This window comes from Leuciscus leuciscus (assembly GCF_965113295.1).
Source record: "Leuciscus leuciscus genome assembly, chromosome: 2".
Classification (NCBI taxonomy): Eukaryota; Metazoa; Chordata; class Actinopteri; order Cypriniformes; family Leuciscidae; genus Leuciscus; species Leuciscus leuciscus.
Window position 1 is genome coordinate 45,391,403 of NC_138726.1, and position 23,389 is coordinate 45,414,791.

At 37.6% G+C, this 23,389-nt stretch overlaps 1 protein-coding gene across 4 annotated transcripts in view; it reads right to left on the bottom strand.

Annotated features, from left to right (window-relative positions):
- The window catches only part of svep1 (sushi, von Willebrand factor type A, EGF and pentraxin domain containing 1), an 80,992-nt gene that overhangs the window by 35,458 nt on the left and 22,145 nt on the right, over window positions 1–23,389 (bottom strand). For all 4 annotated transcript variants that reach the window (XM_082148392.1, XM_082148391.1, XM_082148393.1 and 1 more), the window contains exons 2-10: window positions 22,627–22,882; window positions 20,779–20,955; window positions 7,830–7,988; window positions 7,502–7,681; window positions 5,723–5,902; window positions 4,125–4,319; window positions 1,724–1,842; window positions 1,499–1,628; window positions 1,137–1,244 (exon numbers count right to left, since the gene is read on the bottom strand). In XM_082148392.1, coding sequence (XP_082004518.1) covers window positions 1,137–1,244; window positions 1,499–1,628; window positions 1,724–1,842; window positions 4,125–4,319; window positions 5,723–5,902; window positions 7,502–7,681; window positions 7,830–7,988; window positions 20,779–20,955; window positions 22,627–22,882 — 1,504 coding nt within the window. The remainder of the gene's footprint in view (window positions 1–1,136; window positions 1,245–1,498; window positions 1,629–1,723; window positions 1,843–4,124; window positions 4,320–5,722; window positions 5,903–7,501; window positions 7,682–7,829; window positions 7,989–20,778; window positions 20,956–22,626; window positions 22,883–23,389) is intronic.

Consider the following 23,389-nt stretch of genomic DNA (forward strand, 5'->3'; position numbering starts at 1 on the left):
ATAGAACTAAGGGTGCTACACTGCGGTCAGACAATAGAGTATTTCAAGGATCATATACTTCAAACACTCAAAGAAACAAACATACACTCACACTTATTTGCATGCACATATCAGTACCCATAACTATAATGAAACCTTCATACATTTATCCACTAAAATAAGGTTTTGTGACCACACTGAGGCTGCTTGTCGACGTCACACCACGCTGCCCCAACGTCAGCATGTTTTGTTTTTCCATGCCCACACCCTGACGCTGGTTTATATTTAGTGCAGACAAAACTCCCTCCAAAACCCGCCAGACCCAGACATTTGTCAGACAGTTTGGAATAGCCCTGGAACTTCTCTCTGGAAAAGTGTGTGTGTGCATTCATGTCTGAACTGGTTAAGAACAAAATGAATTATCTTGCAGTATTTGGAGGGCTTGTGCATTTGTACAAATGCCTTTGTGTGTATGAATTATTTCTCTTATGTTTTCTTATCTTGTTTTATCCCAATAATCTCCATGCACCATAATCACCATATCATATACCTCATTTCTTTCTTTGTTCACTGGATTTGCAGTAAGAGTATAAAACTAAAGCCATTTCACCTGTCTGAGACCAAAAGACTGATTCCAATCCTTATCGCTGCTTATGTAGCCAAATCAATAAATACTTTTTGCAGGAAAACATTTCCTTCCCAGAGTTCTTAAAATGTTCATAGATCAAACCCTTTCCATTCTCTGTAGCTACTGTAAAAGTTCATTCAACCCTGTTCAACCTCCACAGGTGTTCTGAAGAGAATCCTCTCTGTAATGATTTTACCAAACATCGATCCCTGAAGATTCATTTTCTCACGCACAAACGCTCAGATTCAAGGTCTTTCCAAAAAGGCCTACATTTTTTTCCTGGACCCGTTTAATATTTAATTTCAACACAAAAATAAACTGTAAACATGATAAGTGTGGCCTAACAATTGACATTGTTCCTCTTTTTGCTGTCTATATTTGTTAAAACAGTAAAATATCATGTTAAATTATTTTAGTGTGACCTAATATTAATACTTAACATATGACTTAATATTCATAATTACCCTTTTTCCTACTTAAACACTTTTTCTCTCTTTTCCCACTCTCTTATAAATTAATTTATATGTACCTGAGTTGTCTGAAAACTGAGGTTCTTCCCAGTATACTGCAGTTTTTCTCCCAGAGGCCTTAACAGTTGGTGGAGATCGACACCTGTCAATCAAGGGTGGTTCCGTATCTAAGGAAACAAAAAAATTTATAAACCTTTTTTTTTTTGCTTCTATTCTGTAAATTCTACTATGTATAAAAATGTTTTTACAAAACAGGAACTGTACAAAACAAGATATATTTTTAGTAAATAGTGATTAATAGTCATAAAAATAAATTGAATATAGTAAATCATGTATTAATTATGTTGTAGTTTTGTTTTTACAAAATAATGCTACATTTTAATATGACCAAATATTAGTTGTACAAGGAATCCAACCTCACCAACTACAGTAACAGTGAAAGAGCAGTTGGCCTTGTTTCCTGTGCGGTCGGTTGCTGTGTATGTAATGAACTCAGTTCCTATAGGGAAAGGCTGCATGGGGTTTAGAACAGGGGTCACCTGCACCACAACCTGAGGAAGAAAGGCAAGACCTCATTTTAAAACGACACGCACAAACCTGTGTTTTTAATTTGAAAGGGGGAAAATTAAGCTAATGCAAAACTCACCTCATCTCCAGAATTGTCTCTTAGCATGGGTGCGCTCAAACTGATGTTAGCTGACCTCTGATGTTCATCTGTCTCTGTGATGACATCACCAGGGCACTGAATCCTTGGAGGCTCTATATCTACAAAAGAGGAGAAAATCAGTTCAGGCTCAAAAGTCTCCATAGCGTCAACTCCATTACCAATTACTGATTCAATTACTGATGTAAACATGACAATGATGTGACTCATTACCTCCAGCCATCTCATATTTAATCTTATGCTCTATGTAAAACATCTGTAATGTAAAAAGATTTCATCCCTTTTGGAGCTTGACAGCCTCCGCTTACTATATGTCCTTGTAAAATGCAATATTTTTTTTTCTTCATTAGTTATTGAAACACAAACTTTTTTCTTTATTGTTTTAAAGACGTCTAGATATCTTAAAGGGATAGTTCACACTGTCTGTTGTCATTTACTCACCCTCATGTGACTTATTTTCTTCTGTGGAACATAAAAGAAGATATTCTGAGAAATGCCTCTGTTTGTTCATCCATAGAATGAAAGTCAATGGTAACCAAAAGGTTTTGGTTACAAACATTTGTCTACGTAACTACGTATCTTGTTTTGTGTTCAGCAGAAGAAAGTCGGTCATACAGGTTTGGAAATGGGTGAATAAACTATGAAAATGTTTAAGTGAACTATCCATTTAAAAAAAAAATCTTCTTAAAGGATAAGTTTGCTGAGTTTGAACCAGCTTTGTATTGATACAATGTCGGAAGTATATGTAAATGAACAAAGTGTACTCTTTCGTCGTGTTATCTGCACCTAGATTTCCTTGTTTATTTGTCAGCCAAAGTCTGTTGGATAACACAAAACGTGTTACTTTGGCATGAAAAGTACTTTGGCATGACTTCTGACAGCTCCAGGGCTTTGGTTAAAACTACAGGGGCCAGTTGCATAAACTTAGCCACTTTGTTAAGACTGTGTCTTAAGAAGTTTGACTAACTAGCAGTTACCAAGGGGAACGAGTTGTACTTAGACTGATCTACCTTTTTATTTAACTGACTTTAAAAAGTTAGAACCAGTTTTGAAGAAAAAATTTAGATGACTAACTTTTAATTCTAATCTAAGCAGTTTATGAAACCGGCCACTGATCAAACTTTCACATTTTTGTATTATATTATTAAAAAAATCACGTTTCTATTGCATAGACAGCCAAGTTTTATTAAAAGCCCATCTTGCCAGCGGAGAATTCCCCCTTTAAGTAAAATGAAAGATCTTTAAGGGTGTTTAGATATATTTTTGGAGTGAACTATCCATTTGATGATAATGTGACTCTAGATTCATGTTGACAAGTTGTTGGTGTTGAAGTGACACGACTTATATAGAGGTGTTTCATTATCACATGCAGCTCAGAGTAGAACTGACTAAATCACATTATCTGTGCTTTGTCACTCCAAGCAAAACAAATACTTCATTGTTACAGTAACTGGGCCAGAAAAGAACAAAAAATGAAAGTTCTGTCACAATTTCCTCACCATAACATCTATTCAAAGAGCAGTTGTTGGTGTTGCTCTGTTGAGAGCTATTGACTGAACTGTCAATTATTATCACATCCAGGTTGGAGTAGAGCTTATTAATCACACAGCCTCTGCTGACCCTCCAAGCTAAACAAATACTTCATCTTTTGTCAGCGCTAGAAAGAACCTAGATCAGACGAAAACACCCAGTCTTTTCCGTTCTGCACTAATCTCTATAGACACTGATGAGCCACAAGCTCACAAAAATACACAAACATAATCTCTCCTCTCATCAGTAAATCATAGAGATTCAGGGGTGAAAGCCAAAACTAATTGACGCTTTGTTCAGTTCCAGCTTGGAGGGGCAGTTTTTGAGTTTTATGATCTTGGAATCCTTTAGTTTTACACACTGGTGTACTTTCTTTGATGATCGTCCACTTATTCTGTTGTTCATCATCTTAAAGATTTTGCAACAACAAATTTATTGCACCTGGCTTCACTGGCAGCACATCTGTCCCATAGCAAAATATCAAATTACAGAACTAATTTAGGATCAAAGAGGGTTTTTTCAGACACATGTATACATGTGAAGAGTTCAGATGCAAAAGCCTCTAAGTGCCATCTGAAATTTTCTTCTAGAATGATAATTTTTATCAAGCTTGTATATTTAAGTTCAGTAATTTCACTTAAATGGCAATGACAAATACCTATTAATCGTCATTTAAGTGAAATCACTGAACTTAAATATACGAGCTCGATAAAAATTATCATTCTAGAAGAAAATTTCAAATTGCACTTAGAGGCTTTTGCATCTGAACTCTTCATGTATACATGTATATGGACAGGGTCATGCAATACTCATCCTTGCACATCCTTATAAACATAAACAGAAAACAAATCACCTATACAGGTTGCTTTATGTAGATTGTCACTCCAGATTCCAGAAGGCAGACATTTGACTTCAGAGTCACCAAGGAGACGATAACTACGGGGACAGGTTAACTGACACGATGTTCCGGTCCTGACCTCATTCTCCCCACAAGTAGGGGGCGACAGATGAATAAGCTTCAAAGTAACAATCGGAGGACAGCGCACCTCTTAGAAAGAGAGAAAAAAAAGGGACACAGTAAAACAAGAACAAACATTTTCCACAAAGATAAATCAAAAGAATGAGAGAGCAAGAGAATGAGAGAGAGCATGCAAAAATATCTCCAGAAAGGGAAATGTAAGAGCGGTTGTTGACCACACTGCTTGACATTCTTGGAAAAAACCCACGCATACTCGCACAAAAAATTTGCTTTCAATCTGACATCAGGATCACCCTGTACTGCCAAAGCAAAAGAGATTGATAAGCACAGACAGAAACAGAGTAAAACAATTACAGTGAAGACAGGAAAACAACTCAAACGGGCAAAAGGCTGGAGTATCAGTTCAAACGATCTACAAAAGATTGATGAAACCGAGAAGAGTCAAGTGATGCTGATTGACAGTCAGTAGAATGTGGGACAGATCAAAATACATAAACAGTTACTCAGGATGGAAGTTAAAATAAAATATATAAAAGATTATTTTGGCCGGCCATGCTTACAAATGTAATTAGCTTTTATATAGGAAATTGAGCAGGAGGTAGGTTTGTGGGTAAAAACTAGCAAAGATGCTGCCATAGCTTAGCTGTGTGTACGTTTATGTCTGATAAAGCACTGAGACAGAGAGAGAGAGACAAAGAAACACCCACAAAAAGGCACAATTATGTATTCAGTTACATCAGACTGATTGACTTTCTTGTGGAGATCAAAGACATAGTTATAAAAACAAAGCTTGAGCCCAACCCTTTTTTTCTTGTTAATGCTTGTATGGTCGCAGCTCACATCATGTTTTCAAAATCATTTCTACACAAGCTAAAATTTAAACAGGTTAAACAGATTTGTAACATCCAAATGCTCACAAACTCCTGATTGTTGGAACTTACTAACTTATAAAACACAGCAGCTTCAATGTACAATTGATGTATGTATGAATGTATGTAATTTACACTATCATTCAAAAGTTTGTGGTCAGTAAGAATTATAATTTTTTTTGTAAGAAGTATCTTATGCTCATTAAGGCTACATTTATTTGATCAAAATACAGTAAAAACAGTAATACAAAGAAAAATATGAATACAATTTAAAAGAACTGTTTTACATTATGATATATTTCAAAGTTTAATTTACTCTCTGATGGAATAAAATAATTTTCAACTGTCATTACTCCAGTCTTCAGTGTCACGTGTTCCTTCAGAAAACATTCTGATATGCTAATTTGGTGCTCAAGAAACATTTTTTATTGCTATCAATGTTTATAACTTTTTTCATTATTTTTGTGGAAAATGTGATACTTTTTTTCGCCAAGATTCTTGAATAGAGAGTTCAAAAGAGCACTACTTTATTTGAAGTAAAAATTTATTTTAAAAAATTGCAACAATGTAAAAGTCTTTACACCCATAGATCTAAAATCTTACCGGCACACCGGGGCTGTGGTCCACTCCACTGTGAGTTGGCCAGGCAGGTGAGTCTGGCTCTGCCCTGCAGCCTGTAGCCCTGTTCACAGCGCACCGAACACTCCAGCCTGTAGGGGGCAGTCCGCTCACTGCAGTTCAGTACCCCGTGATGCGGAGGAGAGAGATCTGGGCAAGAGCGAACTATGGGAAAATACCACACACAGGGGTTAGAGCATCGCACAGAAAGTCTGGTCCTATGTTATTAAAACTTTGCTGTATTGAACAAACTTTAAATGATTCCATGGAACAATACAGCTAAAATGAACAGCCTGGGAGAAACAAAAATGGAAAAGATGGACAGGCTAGAGAAGAAGAGAGATTTTAAGAGAAAACAGGAAGAAAAGAAAGAAAAAGAAGAGGGTGGCTGGTAGCTAAGTCTGTGGTTAGAACTTTGAGGCCTGTAATTTATTTCCAAACAAAGAACATCCCAAATGTTATTTCAGGGCTGAGGTCACAATAGAGGGAACTCTTGACAGGTCAACTTGCATACATACATCTGTCTGAGCATGTGATTTGGTGTGTGTGTGTGTAGGTGCATATTCATATTGTATTCATTTGTCGGTGTGTTGAAGTGTGTAAGCACTCAACATAGTTGGCAAAGCATTCGAGTTTACTTTCCAGCTATCTAAACACACATGAACTCAGAGCTCTGCAGGCAGACATGCAGAGAAATAGCTTTATGAGCCCCACTGCACACACGCATGCATACTCACGGGCTGCAGTATATTACCGTTTCTGGGGGTGATGAAACATATGGGGTGACTCAAAGCCCTTTGAGCTATCAATTGTGTAACACATAAACTGACAATAAAACCAATGTTTTCCGCTTAGATGGAATTAGAGGCAAAAATAGCCCAAAAGAGTGGGGGAAGGGTGAGTGAACAAAAGAATGAGTGAAAGAAAAGGAAGAGAAAAGAAAAACAATTAATAAATCAGTTTATTTTCACTTTACAGGACACCTTAAATTAAGAAAACCCTAAGTTAAAAGGTTAAGGGAACCCTTAAGCCGGGTTCACACTGTACGATTTTGGCCACAATCTGGCCATCTGAGACTAATTTTGTGAATCCTAAAAGATTCCTCGGATCCTAGGCAAAAATATAGTCTTTGATCTCTAGTTTGATACGTTCACACACATCCAATTAATGACCATGTGTCACAGATTGATGATGTAAAACGGCGGACGAGTCTTCTAGCGTGCGTCCGTTTTTAACTTGTCTTGACAGTCTGACATTAATGACAACTGAGATCCCACAGTGTGACATGGCTTATAGCGGGGATCATGGAGGATCATAGTCTGATAATCAACGGTTGTAAAGGACTGTTAAAAATTGTACAGTGTGCACCCGGCTTTAGTGAAACATGGGTTGCTAGAAAAAACCTATAGGTCCACTTAAGGAACCTCAAGGCTGTCATTAAGTATTTTCCCTTAACTACTTAAAACTGAGGTTATAACACCTATTCTTAAGAAACCTGGGACAGACTCAAAGAATTTTGATAATTTTCGTCCCATTTCGAATCTGCCGTTTTGTCAAAAATCCTAGAAAAAATTTTGCTCTCCAGCTCCGTGAACATCTTTCTTGTAATAGTTTATATGAGTAGTTTCAATCAGGGTTTTGTTACGCTCTTAAAGAAATTCCTTCCCTCAAGGATTTTTTCCCCCTCAGGGATACCTTTAAATCAAACCACTTACTAGGTTTCATGCAACCGGTCTCAGGTGTGCCCACCCCCCCCTCTCTCACCTCTGCAGTTTGGCTGAACTCCTGACCAGCTCCCGTCTGGCTGGCAAAGTCTGATTCCATCTCCCTGCAGGTCAAAACCCGTGAGACAGCGCACCCCACATGCAGAGTTAAACTGATTATTACACACATTCTGGATGAAGAAGCCATTCTCTGGAGGAGAGAGAACTGGACAGACCACCACTGCAGTAAGGAAGAATAGAGAACAAGAGAGTAGGAGAGTAATATGATTATATTTTGTGTTTGAAAGGGCACACATACAGACATATCTATAAACAAATGATAGCAGATATATGGTAAAAAAAAAAAAAAAAAGCAGATAGATCAGCACCTTGGCATGTGTTGTTGTGTGGTCTGTAGCCTTCCATACACACACAGTCTGATACATCTGTACTCCCAGGTCTGGATGTGTGGTGAGGGTCTGGGCAGGGCAGGCAGGTACTCGCGCCTCCAGAAACTGATTCAGGTTTATATGTGCCAGAGGGACAAGCTGAGAAAGAAAAAAAGTGAAATAAAAATGGTAGACATGACTTAAAGTCGGTATGAAATGGAAATTCATCTTTCTAAATTCACATTTTCTAAATGCATGTTATTGATCTTATTGTGAACAATTCATCCATGTTTATCTTTCTTCTTTTTTTTAACCTCGTAATGTTTAACCAAAATGTTTAATGTCAATAACCAATGGATAGAACCAAATCCCTGATCAAAAAGACAATGTTAAAAATGTAACTTAAAATGTTTGAAATGTTTAATGATGCAATAAACTGTTCCCGCAACTGGGATCCCTCTGGAAATTCATTTATGGCACGTTATATAGACCTTTTTTGGTATACATGCCACAAGCAAATTAAATCATCCCAATGGATTCGTCAAACACTAGACACAAACCCTTGTGATAAGATGTGGTGTCAAATAACATGTTACTGAAATGAAAGACTCCCGAGCACTAACTTTCCATTTCTTAAATGACACATACAGTATGTTTTGGAGGTTAAGACAGGATTCATTAAATTCCAAGAGTATTTTTCAGACTATTTAGAAAAGTAAATGATGTGTTTTTCACTGGAACAATTTTGGCTGAAACACCTAAAAACCTCCCCACATAAGCACATGTAAAATATCAAAGACATTTCACTTGTGGAGGGAGGAACAACCCAGACACTCTTTATCAATAGCTGCTCTGTTCAGTCAGCCAGACATCTCAAATTAGTCAAAGTTGGAGAAAAAAACACTTTGTTTGGAGCCCAGTTGGAGATTAAATTCAGCTAATGGGTCACTTTTTTCATCATTTAAAAATCAGTCACATTCTTTCTCCTCTCTCAGTCCATCTCTCCTTCCCTCCAATGGTACCTACTGTCAGAAGTCATCTTGACAGACTATCTGGTCAATTAAGCAACAAAACCCACATCTAACTTAACAAATTTCCCGTTGCAGGTGTTGTTGATATTAGTAACGGACTCCCGTCAATCACTGAGCTGACAGCTCGAGCGGCTAGTCAGACAACCACCGTTTTGTTTCACTGGTTACATAACATGCAATATGCAAGAGTAAATAAGGTTTCCTCCCAGTATCCTTGGCATCATTTCTAATATTTCACTTTGGTCATTTTTCATGCAAATAACACCCAGCTGCTTTTGAAACAGTTGAAATGCTGTGCTATTCTGAGTTTAGATGAGGGAAGACGGGTTCTATAAACTGGTGCTGATGGGTGGCCATCCGCTCTTAAACACTGGGCCCAAAGGACAGGCAGTTGGGTACAGAGCAAAAAGACAGAGAGAAAGAAAAGATAGCAAACACAAAGACACAAACAGACAAGCAGATGGTGGAATTTATGTAAGAAGAACTGAGAGATTGACAGTGAAACTGAGACAGGAAGAGAGAAGTAAACAGACAGATGGCGAAAAAGAATGCAAGACAGGAATACAACCAAAACCAATGAAAAAATGTGCATCTGTGCTTAAGTGAGAGAAACAGACATACAGATGGATGAATGGAATAAGTTAGATAGAAGGAGAAATCAGAAAGCTGGAAAGATGATTGGTTTCCTTTCTCAAAAAAGTGCTGGGAAAAATGTTAAGCAACTGGTTATTAAATTTCACCACCTTTACACACGTGCCCTGATGTTTTAATGCGTCTATTGAAGACATTTTGTCACTCATCCAGATTGCTTTTAAGAGCTGTCTGATGGCTGGAATTCCCCAGAATCCAACAGCTGATGAAGTCATTGAGATGGGCGGTGAAACATCTTCATTGGAAAGTCGAATTGCTTGCGAATACATTCTTCCAGACATTTTACACTGACCTGGTTTAATGAAAGTGTTCATAGACATTATGCTTATATTACAAATAGCTAGCTAACGTACGCTGTATTTTGTCAAATGAAATACACAAAAGTGACAAAAGTATTTATACATTGTTAAATTGCACCAATCAAACCAAACTGAAATCCAGTCTGACATCACACTTCCGCTGCAGCCTGTATCAATGGCTGTGCCCATAGCACGGGACTGTTGTTGTGATTTTATGTAAAATTCATCAACCTCAGTTATTTGATATGTTATATGCATATTTCATGATTTAAATGGGAGCGCGCAGGCCATCCTGTATGTGGTGCATTTTTTCAGGCACTTACTTTACGATGTAATCAATAATCAATAATTAGATCAAATTGAAGTTGTTTAAATAAAGGAATATTTCCATTATTAAAAAATAACTGGATTGATCATCGTAAACGAGTCATATCCTCCGTGTTTGAGTGCAATGACTGGATAACATTATACTGTAGACAATAATGGGTTGTAATATAATGCAAAAATAAACAAAATAACATTAAAAATAAAATTAAATCAGTCAGATTATTCTTCTGGCAATAAATTAAGCTGTGTGCTGCTCGTTAATCTTATGACTGGCAGCACTGGCAGAGCTGACAATTCATTTAATTTTCTTCTCAAAACTGGCGTCTGTCCATTGACAATAATGCAGGCGGAAATTCTATTACACTCCTAATCGGAGCCAGATGTGATGACACACGGACTGTGATAAAGGCCTATAGTAAAAGCAACTCTTTTCATAAAAGATTAAGCTACTGTCTGAACCTTTAGCACAGTTGTTTAAAGCACATGCACCTATACAATTACCTGATGAAACTTTAGCCTGTCATTTCTGTGATATGAAGCAACTGAAGAGGCACCTTTTCTGCAGAAACTAAACCAAGGCACGCACACGCACACACACACACACACACACACACACACACACACACACACACACACACACACACACACACACACACACACACACACACACAAACACACACACACAAACACACACACACACACAAACACACACACACACACTTCACCTCTGCTCTAGCTTGTTTCCTAATCTAACTTTCTAATAAACCTAGCATTGTCCACATTGAATATTGTTGGCTCTGTGACAAATTGCTTGTGTTGCTCTTTTGTATGTCACTCTGGATAAAAGCTAAATTCATAAATGTAATGTAAATGATATGTGTAAATGTTATAATATCCGGCTCTAATGGCCATTACAAGTCCCTTTTAAAATATTCCAAAGTCAACAGCTAACATTAGCATGTGTATAATAGTGAATGTGTAGCTCTGTTGTATATCAGGTTATGTCAGGATAAGCTAGTCTTTGATAATGATGTGGTAGAAACTTGTTGCGACCTGGAACCTTTAGCTATATTTTTTAATGAGGTTTTACAGGTTTAAAATAAGAACTTCACAAGTACAGCGGCAAAGTCCTGTATTGGTGGTAATTTGGACTGCTCTTTCCTGGCTGCATGTCTCATAACTCTGAGGCAATCAGATCAAAACCCTCGTCCTTCCAGAAACCCAAAATGAAAGAGAGAAAGAGGATGTCAACCCAACAAATGGACAAGAACTTACAGTCCAAAGAAAGGATGTGAGTAAGAAGAGAGAGTGAACTAGGAAGGGGGAAGGAGGAGGTTTAGTGTCTTTAGTATGTCAGACGGTTGAGTGGCCATGGAAGTTTGGTTTATTTTGAGTTTCTGGTGATGTTGTAAAACTCAAACCCAACTGAAACAACATGTAATTCCTGACAATGGCAATGCTTTATGTAGCATACAACATAGAATTTTGCACAATAAAACTACAGCCAAATGGATATAGTCCATATGGCTGACATTTGTCATGATTCAACATGTCCAAAACATGGACAAAGATGTTTGGGAATCAAAGAAAATGTGGACACAGGGTCATTTTAGAGTTCAACCATATTACAGGCCCCACTAGAATTATTCTGAACAACTTCAATCATGTCTGCTCTTAGTGGCACAGAGAATAAACAACTTCATCATGTATTCTAAACGTCCATCAGTATTCTAAAAGCAGGTTGTAGATAGCCTGGCTAACGTCAGACCTCGTCTCATTGAGGTCGAGGTCTCTATTTTCTCGTATTTGAGGCGTGGTTTACGAATGCCCAGAGCCGTTTATTGGGCGCTACGAATGTCTATCAAATGCGCCTGTACGTAGCTCATAGCCAATCGTTTCAATTATACCAGATGACGTATGTAGAGCGACAGAAATTCGACGAAGAAGAAGACAAAATAAACTTGCGTTCTAAACTACTTAGAACACTATCTAAGGCTGTATCGAAAGGTAACTTCACGTCTGATGCCATGTTGGATCCATAGATATAAACAAACTGCTTCGGTGTGTCGCATAGACATCGTCATCGTCTTGCTGCTCCCTCCCCGTTCTGTGATTGGTTCCCTTTTTGAGGGGAAAATCTGGTCCATGGTGTCCAGGCTGCCTAGCAGCGTGAATAAAATCAATCTGCGCGCAAGGCAGCATGGGGAAACCCAGGCTAGGTTGTAGATGCAGTGCAGATGTAAAAACAATACAGAATATACAACTTACACTTCTCATAAGCAGCAAAAATTGGACACAATGATCTGTCTTTGCCTGATTGACTGTGTGTATGGCATAAGATTATGTTAATAAACAATAATCCGCATCTGCATACCACAGAATGCAACAGATGCACCTTATAAACTATTGTAAGTAAGTGTTCTTAATGACATCACCATTCATGCTACCATCGGTTCACCACATTCTCCTGTTTTCAGCCACAAAAATGTCACTCTGCATGTTTATATGGATCTCATCCTTTCCCCTTTGTTCAGGGTTTGAACATGAGGTCAACCTCAAATGCAACTGTTATGCTTTGTGTCGTGACAAAAGATTTCCTGTTACCATCTGTGTTCAGATCTGGATTCTGGAAAGCAGTAATCTTTATGTGTTTATGTGTTGTCACTCTTGTCAACTTTTAACAAATTAGTTCACCTAATAATGAAACTTCCATCATCATTTACTCACTCTCATATCATTCTAAATCCCATTTCTGTAAATCTCTTCCCGAAAAACTTCTCTCTGGTGTAGGTCAACTAGTGGCAAAGGGTATGAGGTTCAGTAGCAAAGACCCTTATCTGCAGTGAGTTATAGCATGGTCTTGAGAGGGGCCTCCTAAAAGCACATGCTTTGATGGACAGAGATGAAGGGGGAAAGGATGCAACACACACTCACTACTGATCTCTTTTGTACTCTTTTTGTCTACCTTACACATGCGCACAGACACACACTTACAAATATAGAAGGCACAATTGGCAAATTAAAAGGCCACTCCTATGTAGAAAGGCAGGAAATAATGACATGACATTGGGAGAGGTGAAGAGGTGAAACTGACAGAAAAAGAAAAAAAGAAATAGGAGAGAAAATAGGGTTGTACTTTCATAGTAAGCCTTTAAAACCAGAGCAGGTATCATAAAACATTTATAATGGGATTTTTTAATGGCAGTGAAGGCGAAATAGAGGGCAGAATAACCATTACAGCATCCCAGTCCGGTGTGACACTCGCAGGTCATTCTCAAGAATGGAATCAGAGCGGAATTAAATAGGACTGTTTGGCCATACTGTAAATCTCTTTTTATAACTGGATACACTGACAAAGTGAGCTACTCTGTAATTGGCATGGGTAAAGGGGGAAATAAGAAGTAAAGGAAGAAAAATAGAAAGATGGGGGAAGAACACTTGCAAGGTTCGTTAGGTTCAGCTACTGACTCTTTTCACAAAATCCCATGTCACCCCCACCTGCTGTTGGCCCTAATTGCCCAGTTTACAGTCAACACACACACACACAGCTCCTAACAAGTAAATTTATGGTCATGCACATGCACAAGTGTCTATTTATGACCCAAAGTAAAAGTTACTTTACAAGATCACACAGTTTCTACAACCAATAAACTTGCCTCCTTTTTCCAAAGGTATTAATCAACACAGTTTACCACACAGTGGCAGGCTGAGGAATTCTTAATTTGTCACTGAGGCATTAAGTTGCTCCAGATAGGAGCCACTGACCTCAGACCGGCAGTCACTTCAAATATCTAACCATTACTCATTTCCACTGAAAGTGAAAAACGGACGTGAGGTCAGCATAACAACACAATGTCTCAATAACCAAGAGACCCCATTTAGAAACATTCAGGAACAAATTAAAATCTTCACTTTAATCTGATTTAGTTTGAAAAACTGAGGTGAACCCAATTGACTCTGAACCTTTGTCCTTTGAGATCCAGAGGCATCTGCTCTTTTTGGCCAAGACATCCTGGAGCAGAGCACACCAGGAGTTGAGCAACCATCCTCCTTTATCCGAAAAAGGAATTCAAAAGTAACTGGGTTCAAATGATTTTTTTCACGTGTACTTTAGAAGACTAATCATGCATTTTTTGTAATTGTGCATTTTTGTAAAGCATTTAAAGATATACAGTAATGTAAAACCTGTCAATTTTATGAACACAGTTGTTGTATTTCAGGCTTATAATATAGTGGTGTGCGATATTGTCTAAGATAATATCGTAATTGATCACAATCCCCCGGTTTCACAGACAAGGCTAAAGATAGTCCTGCACTAAAATGCATGTTTGAGCTGTTTTAACTGTAAACAACTTGCAATGACATATCTTAAAACATGTCAGTGCCATTGTTTTGCCTCAATGCACAACAGTAATGTTTTTTTCTAAGGCAGGTTTATAAAATAAAATTGATATGCCTTGAATTGAACTAAGGTCTAAACCTGGCTTAATCTAAGCCCTGTCTGTGAAACAGGGCCTATATTGCCAATATTGTCTGTTTTTGCTCTATTTTGCCAATAAAAATAGTTCCAAACAAAGCCGCAACAAAATCGTTGTGTGTCCTGTTCACTTGTTTTGTTCCAGAATGAATCAGCCATTTAAACAATTCGGTTGAATGAATGACTCAACGACTCACTCATTAAGACTTTCCGCCACCTACTGGCAGTTTTAGTTTGATATTTGAAGTATCATTTCCTTGAAAAAATCAATTATATAATAAATTAATCAGTCAAGGACTAGCAAAAACTATCTATTTATAGTTTTTGACAAAATCCCAGAAAGAACTGAAATATAATTTGACAATATACCAAATAATAACATTGTTTGAATGACATGCACACTAGTATCTATCATCATTCTAGCATTACATTAGCGTCATTATTTCTCATTCAGTACTAAGATTTGATTTGAATAAACCTCTAACCTCTAAGTATTAAACTTAGGCACATAACCTGTCCCAAAACACCTGTGTTTAACATTGTTAAAGAGGTGGTTGATTATGATTTCATAAACTTTTTTTTTTTTTTTTACTTTATGCTGTTTGAGCATAAACAACATCTGCAAATTTACGACGCTCAAAGTTCAAAGCAATGGGAGATCTTTTATTTTAAAGAAATTAATTTTTAAGGACTCGTAGGGACTTACACAACATTCCTCCCGGGTTAGTGACATCACCAACCCTAAAATTTAAATAAACCCGCCCCCGGAACACGATTTATAGATTATCATGACAGAATATGCTAATCAATGACTAGAAGATAGTTAACTCCACATCAGCTACATAAATTCATCAACTAACCATTCAGAAATGTTGTCTACATGTTGTCACTTCTTCTTGAGTCTCTCCATCTTTCTGACTCCGGTTTGAACATAAAAGGCTAAAAGTTTAGAAATTTTCAGTGCATGTCTGTGTGAGTGCAAGCTGTTGAAGCTCTGCCATCTGTGCCAGGAGCAGCAGCTCATTTGCATTTAAAGAAACAGACACAAAAACAGTGCGTTTTTGCTCACCCTCAAAAAGTGACAACTTTAACATGCTATATAAAAATATCTGTGGAGTATTTTGAGCTAAAACTTCACATACACACTCTGGGGACATCAGATATTTATTTTATATCTTGTGAAAAGGGCATTATACCACCCCTTTAAGGTACTGTATGCTTTTACCTTTCTAAGTTATGAGTTATTAGCTTTGTTTAATGACAAAACGGGTGAAACCATTCATAGTCTTGAATATAGGACAAAAGCCATATTTGATCTGAATATGAATGACGTGGCTTGGCTCTTTTGACCCATCGAACACCTAAGCCTCCCTTACAATCAACTTGCAATACCCTTGCAACGGTCACACGTCGGTCACGTGGCACGCGTCATCACATATTCTTCAGAAAATTTTAAAATGTAGTTGCAGTTTGCATTTACCAATCAGATGATGCCATGATCTCAACAGTCCAAGTCTAGCACGAGATCAGTGGCCTATATCGGGCTACGCCTGTACGATATACGAACTACGCTGATGAAACAGTCCAGTCCAGCTAGGATTAAGAAGGATGACTTCTTGACAAAGAAGGATTGACAAAATCAAACTATGAAAGAAATGAAAAGGGCTGACAAGTATAACTAATATATCTATAAACCTGAAGAACAAACACTCAAGAGCAGAAAAGTGGTTGGGGTTTAAGACAAAGTCATTAGTTTCACACTTCATAGAACACAGAGTGCTTGGAATGATAAAACCACACTAAAACCTTTTTCCAGATTGTTTGCTGATTGTTTGCCCAGGTTGGCTCTGCAATACAGCAGAAATAAAAGGTCCCTGAAGCCAAACATGCATTACAGCATCTCTTCTGACTTCATTGCTGGCTCTAAGATACAGAGGCAGGTAGGAAACCAGCACAAAGTTTTATTGTGAAAGGAAGAAGGAAAAAATTATAACAAATGGACAGAGGGGTGAGAGGAGAAGATATGAAACAAAAGAAGAGACATGGCCATGTGGCATGGAGGTTTGGATAGTGAGAGAGTGATGAGGCATGAAAAATGAGAAATAAGAAAATGATGAGGCCTGGGAGAGCACTGATCCATTCGTGAGATGGGATGTTCTCCTTGTGTCTGGTGTGTGGTATGGAAGAGATCAGAGATACAAATGGAGAAAGAGGAAAGAAGGAGGAGATACAAAGTGGAAGAAGAAGAAGAAGAAGAAGAAGATGATGATGATGATGATGATGATGATGATGATGAAGAAGAAGAAGAAGAAGAAGAAGAAGAAGAAGAAGAAGATGATGATGATGATGATGAAGAAGAAGAAGAGGCTAACAGTATTAGTACAACATCAGTGCACAGTGCAAACTAGCTCAATGGCCACTACATTTACAACGAAGGGATGAAACTGTGCTACTCAGTTCTTTATATCGAGCATGCATCGAGTGCAGACATGAGAGAATCAAACCATTAGAAATCCCAGAATTCATCGTGGGCGAACAACGTACGGAAGTCTGTAAGCTTAAACCGTGACGGCTCATGAAAGTAAATATTTGTCATTTTGTTTAGTATAATTTTAAAGGCACACAATGCAGTTAAGCTTGATTGGGTTTATTAATTAATTTACAAATATAACAATTATACATTTATTAAAATACCTACATTATATGCATAATTACTTTCAAGTTGAAAATATCATATATTTGTAAAACTATATAGTAGCCCCCCTGTGCCCATGTTCAGCCTGGAGATGTGTAAGACTGTTGCGCTGGAAGGATCGTGATTCGTGCTTGGAAAATACTAGAATCAAGAGTTGGAGACGTATCCGATTTCAGACTTGGAGAGGTATTAGACTGTAGAGTTGTTTACTGGAAGTCTGCCTGTCCCCTTGTCTGATGAATGTTTTCACTCTCACTGCGGCCCTCCAATGTTCCCATGTAATATATCATAACTACCGACGCGTCTCTTGATTTAAAACCAAATGCATGTTATTGCGAGCAAGACTGTGGCTGTCACGTCTGCACAAAAGCATGCACAATTATATGCATACATATGAACAGAAAAAACAACACATTCAGCTTTACAGAAACTAAATCTAGCGAGAGTACATTTTTATTGACTCTAGAGACCATATGGGGGTGTTATTGGTCACAGGCTGCAGGGGGGTAAAAAGGAGGAGGAAATAGACAGAGGGAGCAGGAGGAGGTCAAACACAAAAAACACGATTGCAAAATTTCCTTACATAGTACCTAGCCAACATTTCCCAGATTCCTTCTACTTTCCTCTTTTCTGGAAGTTTCCCCCCCCCCCCCCCGGGATAGATTTATGTTTATCTAGGGGCTTGCATGTGGAATCTGGGGCGTTCTGCTGAAGGTAAATATTTACGAGCCCCCTATTTAAGGAAATAAAACAGTGTCTCTTCTTCAACTAGCCTTGACCTTTGACATCTGACAACCGGTCCTTGTCACACACCAGCTGAGATGCATTATGGTGTCTGGTGATGAATTACATCAGGTTAACCCTTAATGTGACACTGGATAAAATGTCAGGTCATTATAGCACTACTGGAATGCTAGAGTCAAACAAAACCCAACACATCTCTACAAATGGTGTCATTCATCTTTTCTCTGTATCCGTTCATCCTGTTTTACTTTCAAGAAATAGTGGCAAGAGGTCAGCTCAGATAAAATGGCCTTTAGTCTTGTTATTAAGCACTGTTTATCAAGACAATGCAGGCTTTCCAGTAAATTCTAATGATACTCAGAGCATCTTTCTTCTTAAAATCCCTACAGATCAACTAAAGATTAAAAACTTGACCTGTGGGAACAAATTTGATCCAGGCAATAACTTTTCTCTGCACAGAAGCAAAACAACACGTCCGGAAAAATACTGCTAATATCTGTGACTCAAAAACATGACCTTTCCAGGGTCAGCTTTTTGTCCTTCAGCTTTTTGTGGTATGATATATTGCATTCATTATTAAAACAGCACCCAGATCCAACACAAAAAAACCCTGGCCTTCATTTTGTTTTTCCGGTGGCTTCCATAGAGAGAGCCAACCCCTTCTGGCCTGCTAAGAGTTTGTATTCAGTCATTAATTAAAGCATTCTGCTGCTAATCAACAGCCAGACAGAAGTTAATTGTGAGAAATGCTATTGCCCTGACAACATGTGATTGCAATTCACAATTGAGTTTATGGCTATTGTTATCACATCCAAAATAATAGGACAAAGGAGAAGTATAGCTGATCTTCAGGTCTGCTTTGGTCAGTACCAAAGACTTTAGATATACAAAGACGGTGCACTCATATTACTATAAATCAGAATTAGAATCAGAAAGCGCTTTATTGCCAAGTGTGCTTGCACACACAAGGATTTTTTCTTGGTACTGAAGCTTCCAGTGCACATATACAAATACAAATACAACAAGAAACATAGTGATAAAAATTCTATAAATGAATTTTTATTCATTTAAATGAATGGGAGAAAGTGCAGTGCGCAATATAGCAGAATAAGGACTTATGTGCGTTCACGCATCAATGTCAGCTCTCGCATCAGCACAACATGCATGTGTCGTGGTGCTCTCGCAAACGCGTGTTGGAGATTAATATTTTGTAAATAAAGTGGTAAATTATGCTTCTAGGCTGTCAATAGAGGGACAGAAAGCTCTCAAATTTCATTAAAAAGATCTTCATTTGTGTTCCCGAAGATGAACGAAAGTCTTACGGGTTTGGAACGACATTAGGGTGAGTAATTAATGACAGAATTTTCATTTTTGGATGAACCATCTCTTTAAAAAGTCTGTCTCGAGATGGAGTGGTCCGTTGCATTCATTTGCGTTACATCTGTTTGCTCTTTTCAGAAGATCCTTTTCAAGAAGTTGAATTCAGAAAAAAGATTTTTTTTTAAAACATTTAAGAAATTTAAGAATTTTTGGAAATTCAAGTATTCTTTTTTATATATATATATATAATTAATTAAATAATAAGAAAATAGCAGTTACACAGTATTTTATTCTTAAAAATGTTTCATGAATCTGGCCCCAATTACTCTAACAGCACCGCAGATTAAAGAGTTGGCAGCATTATTCTGTGCAGTCAGGCAGACAATTATTTTTTAAATTATTATTTACAGCATTGCAAAACTAGTTTGTGGTGAGATGGGTTGATTAAGCTATAATAGCTTTGATAAATCTAATCAATTACAGTAAGAACACTTTTAGTCAAAGACATTTATGAGCAAAAAATCTCACTATTCCAAAACTATTTCTCAAAAGACCAGATTCATTGAGTTATGCCTGTTTAATATGAAGACTTAAAAATAAGATTTATAATAGACTTCAAGGCATTTACACATGACATCTCATGGGGATTGAGTGTCTCTGCTGAGATAGAGAATGAAATACCGCTACAAAGTGACAAAGTGGGAAAGCAAACGAGCAATAAAAACATCTGTTGAAAGGTCAGCCCTCCATCACATAAAATCTGCAGTTCACCCCGTGTTTGTACATCTAACACTTTCCTGCCACCTCATTCCTCAGTTTAATTAGTCAGTTTGATTACTTTAGAACTGTCTCAATATAAGCTCATTTTTACCACAGCATGAAAGATAGCTTTAATAGGACCGCACTTCATGAGCGAAAACGAAAATAGATCTTAATTTAAATGAAGCATTGCTTTTTCTTCAAGCATTTTTATGAGGTGGGCAAAAAGTAGGGATGCCAGATTAAGATGAAGTTGGGTAAACTGCAAAAAAGTGTTGACATAGCATATTATGTGGTATACTGCAGTGCACAAAGAGGTGATTGTGAATGTTTTAAATCATGTTTATGGTTTTGTTATGAAAGCAAAAAGGGAGCTAAAGCACCACTTTGGCATCACGCTTCATTGTCCCATCTATTTGTATGCTGTTTTCTCTGTCACTATGGATATTTGGTGGAAGTGTTTCTTTTACTTCATTTCAGGAGAGGAATTGGCATTCAATTCACATTTCAGCCTTATACATCCCTAAGCAAATTTATTGAGTAATAAACTGAACTTGTCTCTAGGAACTCAATCCATTTCTTCCAAGCTTTTAAACTGAAATGGAAAACCCAAACTTTGCATACAGGTTACACTCACGACCCTTACCTGTGCACTCATGTTGAAGTCCTTTTCCGTAGTATCCCCTTTCACACACACAGTCGTACTGTCCTGTGTGTGTACCGCATTTACAGCTGGCCATTATGTCACAACAGTTCTTTTCCTCTTCACACAATGATGAACACTGGGCTGGATCTTCCTGAATATAACTTCCAGTTGGTAGATCTGGAAGAGAAAATGGCATTGAATATCAGACTTTGGACTGTTCTCTGATGCAAAAAAATTATAATTTATTAGCTCAAAAAAAATCATTTTGGCCTCACAATTCATCCAATCCTACCAGTCTAACTGAAGTCCAAGCTGCTCTGGAAAAAAGAGCTTGTGTTTCAGTATTGGCATCTTCTGCATTACTAACTATAAAAACCTTCTCTTTGGCAGGAGCATTTTGTCTCCCTAAATACAAACAAATGCACTGCTCCAGATGTTGGCATAGACAGACAGGCTATGCAGCTGGAGGAGTCTGCACAATCTTGGACAAAGGATACGACAGACATGATATCTCAACGGGAGGTGAGAACAAACGATGCGCCAGCTTTAGTCGGGCCTTCCCTTGCCCAAAGCTAACGAGTGATCTTTTGCGATCCAGAAGGGCTCTTTGTTTTATATCTCTCTGGGTTCAGCGTAGGTGGGTGATATCATTGTGAAGAAAGGGGTCTTTTGAGTTCATGTGGCTGACTGAGCTCAGAGCTCTGTGATAAGAAGAATCTGCTATAGCCAGACAGCCAAAGGAAATAATAACACTGAATTATTTTCGTACCAGTTTTCTTTTACACTGGGATTAACAAGGGCTCATATTTGTCAGGCTCAGGAAAAATGAGATAAATTGGCCTTCAATTTGACTTTACAAACATTCGTCATGGTAACCATAGTTTCTGTTTAAATATCACAGCTACTATATTACTACAACAGATTGGTATTAGTCACCACTGACATCCAAAGAAAGTTTTGAATATGACGCCATACTGATTTGTCATGCCATGATGACTAGTTTTTAGTGAAAACTATGGTTAATATGGTAAATATTATTAAAGATTAGATTTATATAAAGATTGTATATAAAATAGCACAACAGAGTAGGCTACTTTATAGCCTTCGCACACTTACCCGTTGGTTAACACCTTTTAAAACTCCTGTTAAAGCCCTGCTTTATGATTTACATTTTTAATTTTGGCAGGTGTTTCAGCTCCACTTTTGATAGTTGTGCCAGAGGTGCTAAAATGTTGTGTAGCAACAAAACCGTTAATAAAATAAAATGTTTACCTCATTAAATATTAATACAAAGTTGCAGAAACCTGTACACTCGTTTAGAGTAAATATTTTAGCAAATGGGAACACAGACAAATATAATGTAATTCTCTCATTCACCGCTATTAACGTTAGATGTTTACCCAACTATGACTACTTCCGCTTCTGAGAAACAAGATAACCTATAAAAGTTTACCCAAGGTTAATGACGATGTGTCAACATTTTCAGCTCAAATAGCAAAAGAAAAACTCCACGATAGTGTTTTCGCAACTTTTAAAAAGAGGAAGAAAATAGAGAGAGACTGATAACGGCAGTCAGAAGTGAGAAATACGTCAATTTTACGTCACTCTCACATCCTAAGTATTAGAAATACCCTCACAGGAACGTTAACTAGTTTTTTTTTTTATGCAAAGGTAGGCTAATATAGTGTTATAAATGTACATACATAATATATATATATATATATATATATATATATATATATATATATATATATATATATATATATAAACTTTGCTGGTTACGATGCTGATGACCGTTAAAACACGTCGTCATAGTCTGTGTGAAAAGGGTCCATTCTGAATACTCACCTTCATGAAGTGCGCGTCGAGCCAGCGCTTCAAATTCAGCAAAGTTGTGCACTAAGTAGCAGTGCTGATCTTTGGGATGTGAGGCCATGTCGTGCAGCTCGCGGATGTTTCCCTGCCAAATGCCCAGTGTGAAAATCTCCACGCCTCTCTCCCTTAACGCTGTCGCCACAGGCCGCGGGTCTCCGCCGTTTGAGTAACCGTCAGTGATGAGGAAGATCACCTTCGTGGCGTTATCCCGTGACTGCCTCAGGATTTGCTGTGAGTTAAAAGAAGGAAAGTGAAATACAGAATTAACTGACTGAGTTAAACCTCTGTGTCTAAATTCATTTTGAAATGTCTCAAAGTGGTTCCCAGTGTAGCATGTTCTCAGTTATATTAAAACACACATTAATACAAATTATTCCATGCTAACCTATGATTTATAATTTTCACTTTATTTTGATAAAAAAATATAGATGACATATAGACACTTCATTTATTCAAACAACACTTTAATTTCATGATTGAGTTACAAATGGTCAAAATATTGAAGGAATATGACTTATGTGAAGAACAGACCCAATATTCTCAGTGAGTTGAATGGCATACTCGGCATGAACGGCCCAAAGAGAACTTGTGTGAATATAAAGATTTTTAGCATAAAACGACTTTCAGTTCTTTCCTCATGCAAAGCTGCGCACTGTATGGCTTCAGAAGAACATAATACATAAGGTGTATAGTATACTTTTATGGTACATTTCATTTGTCATTCTGACAGTCTGTG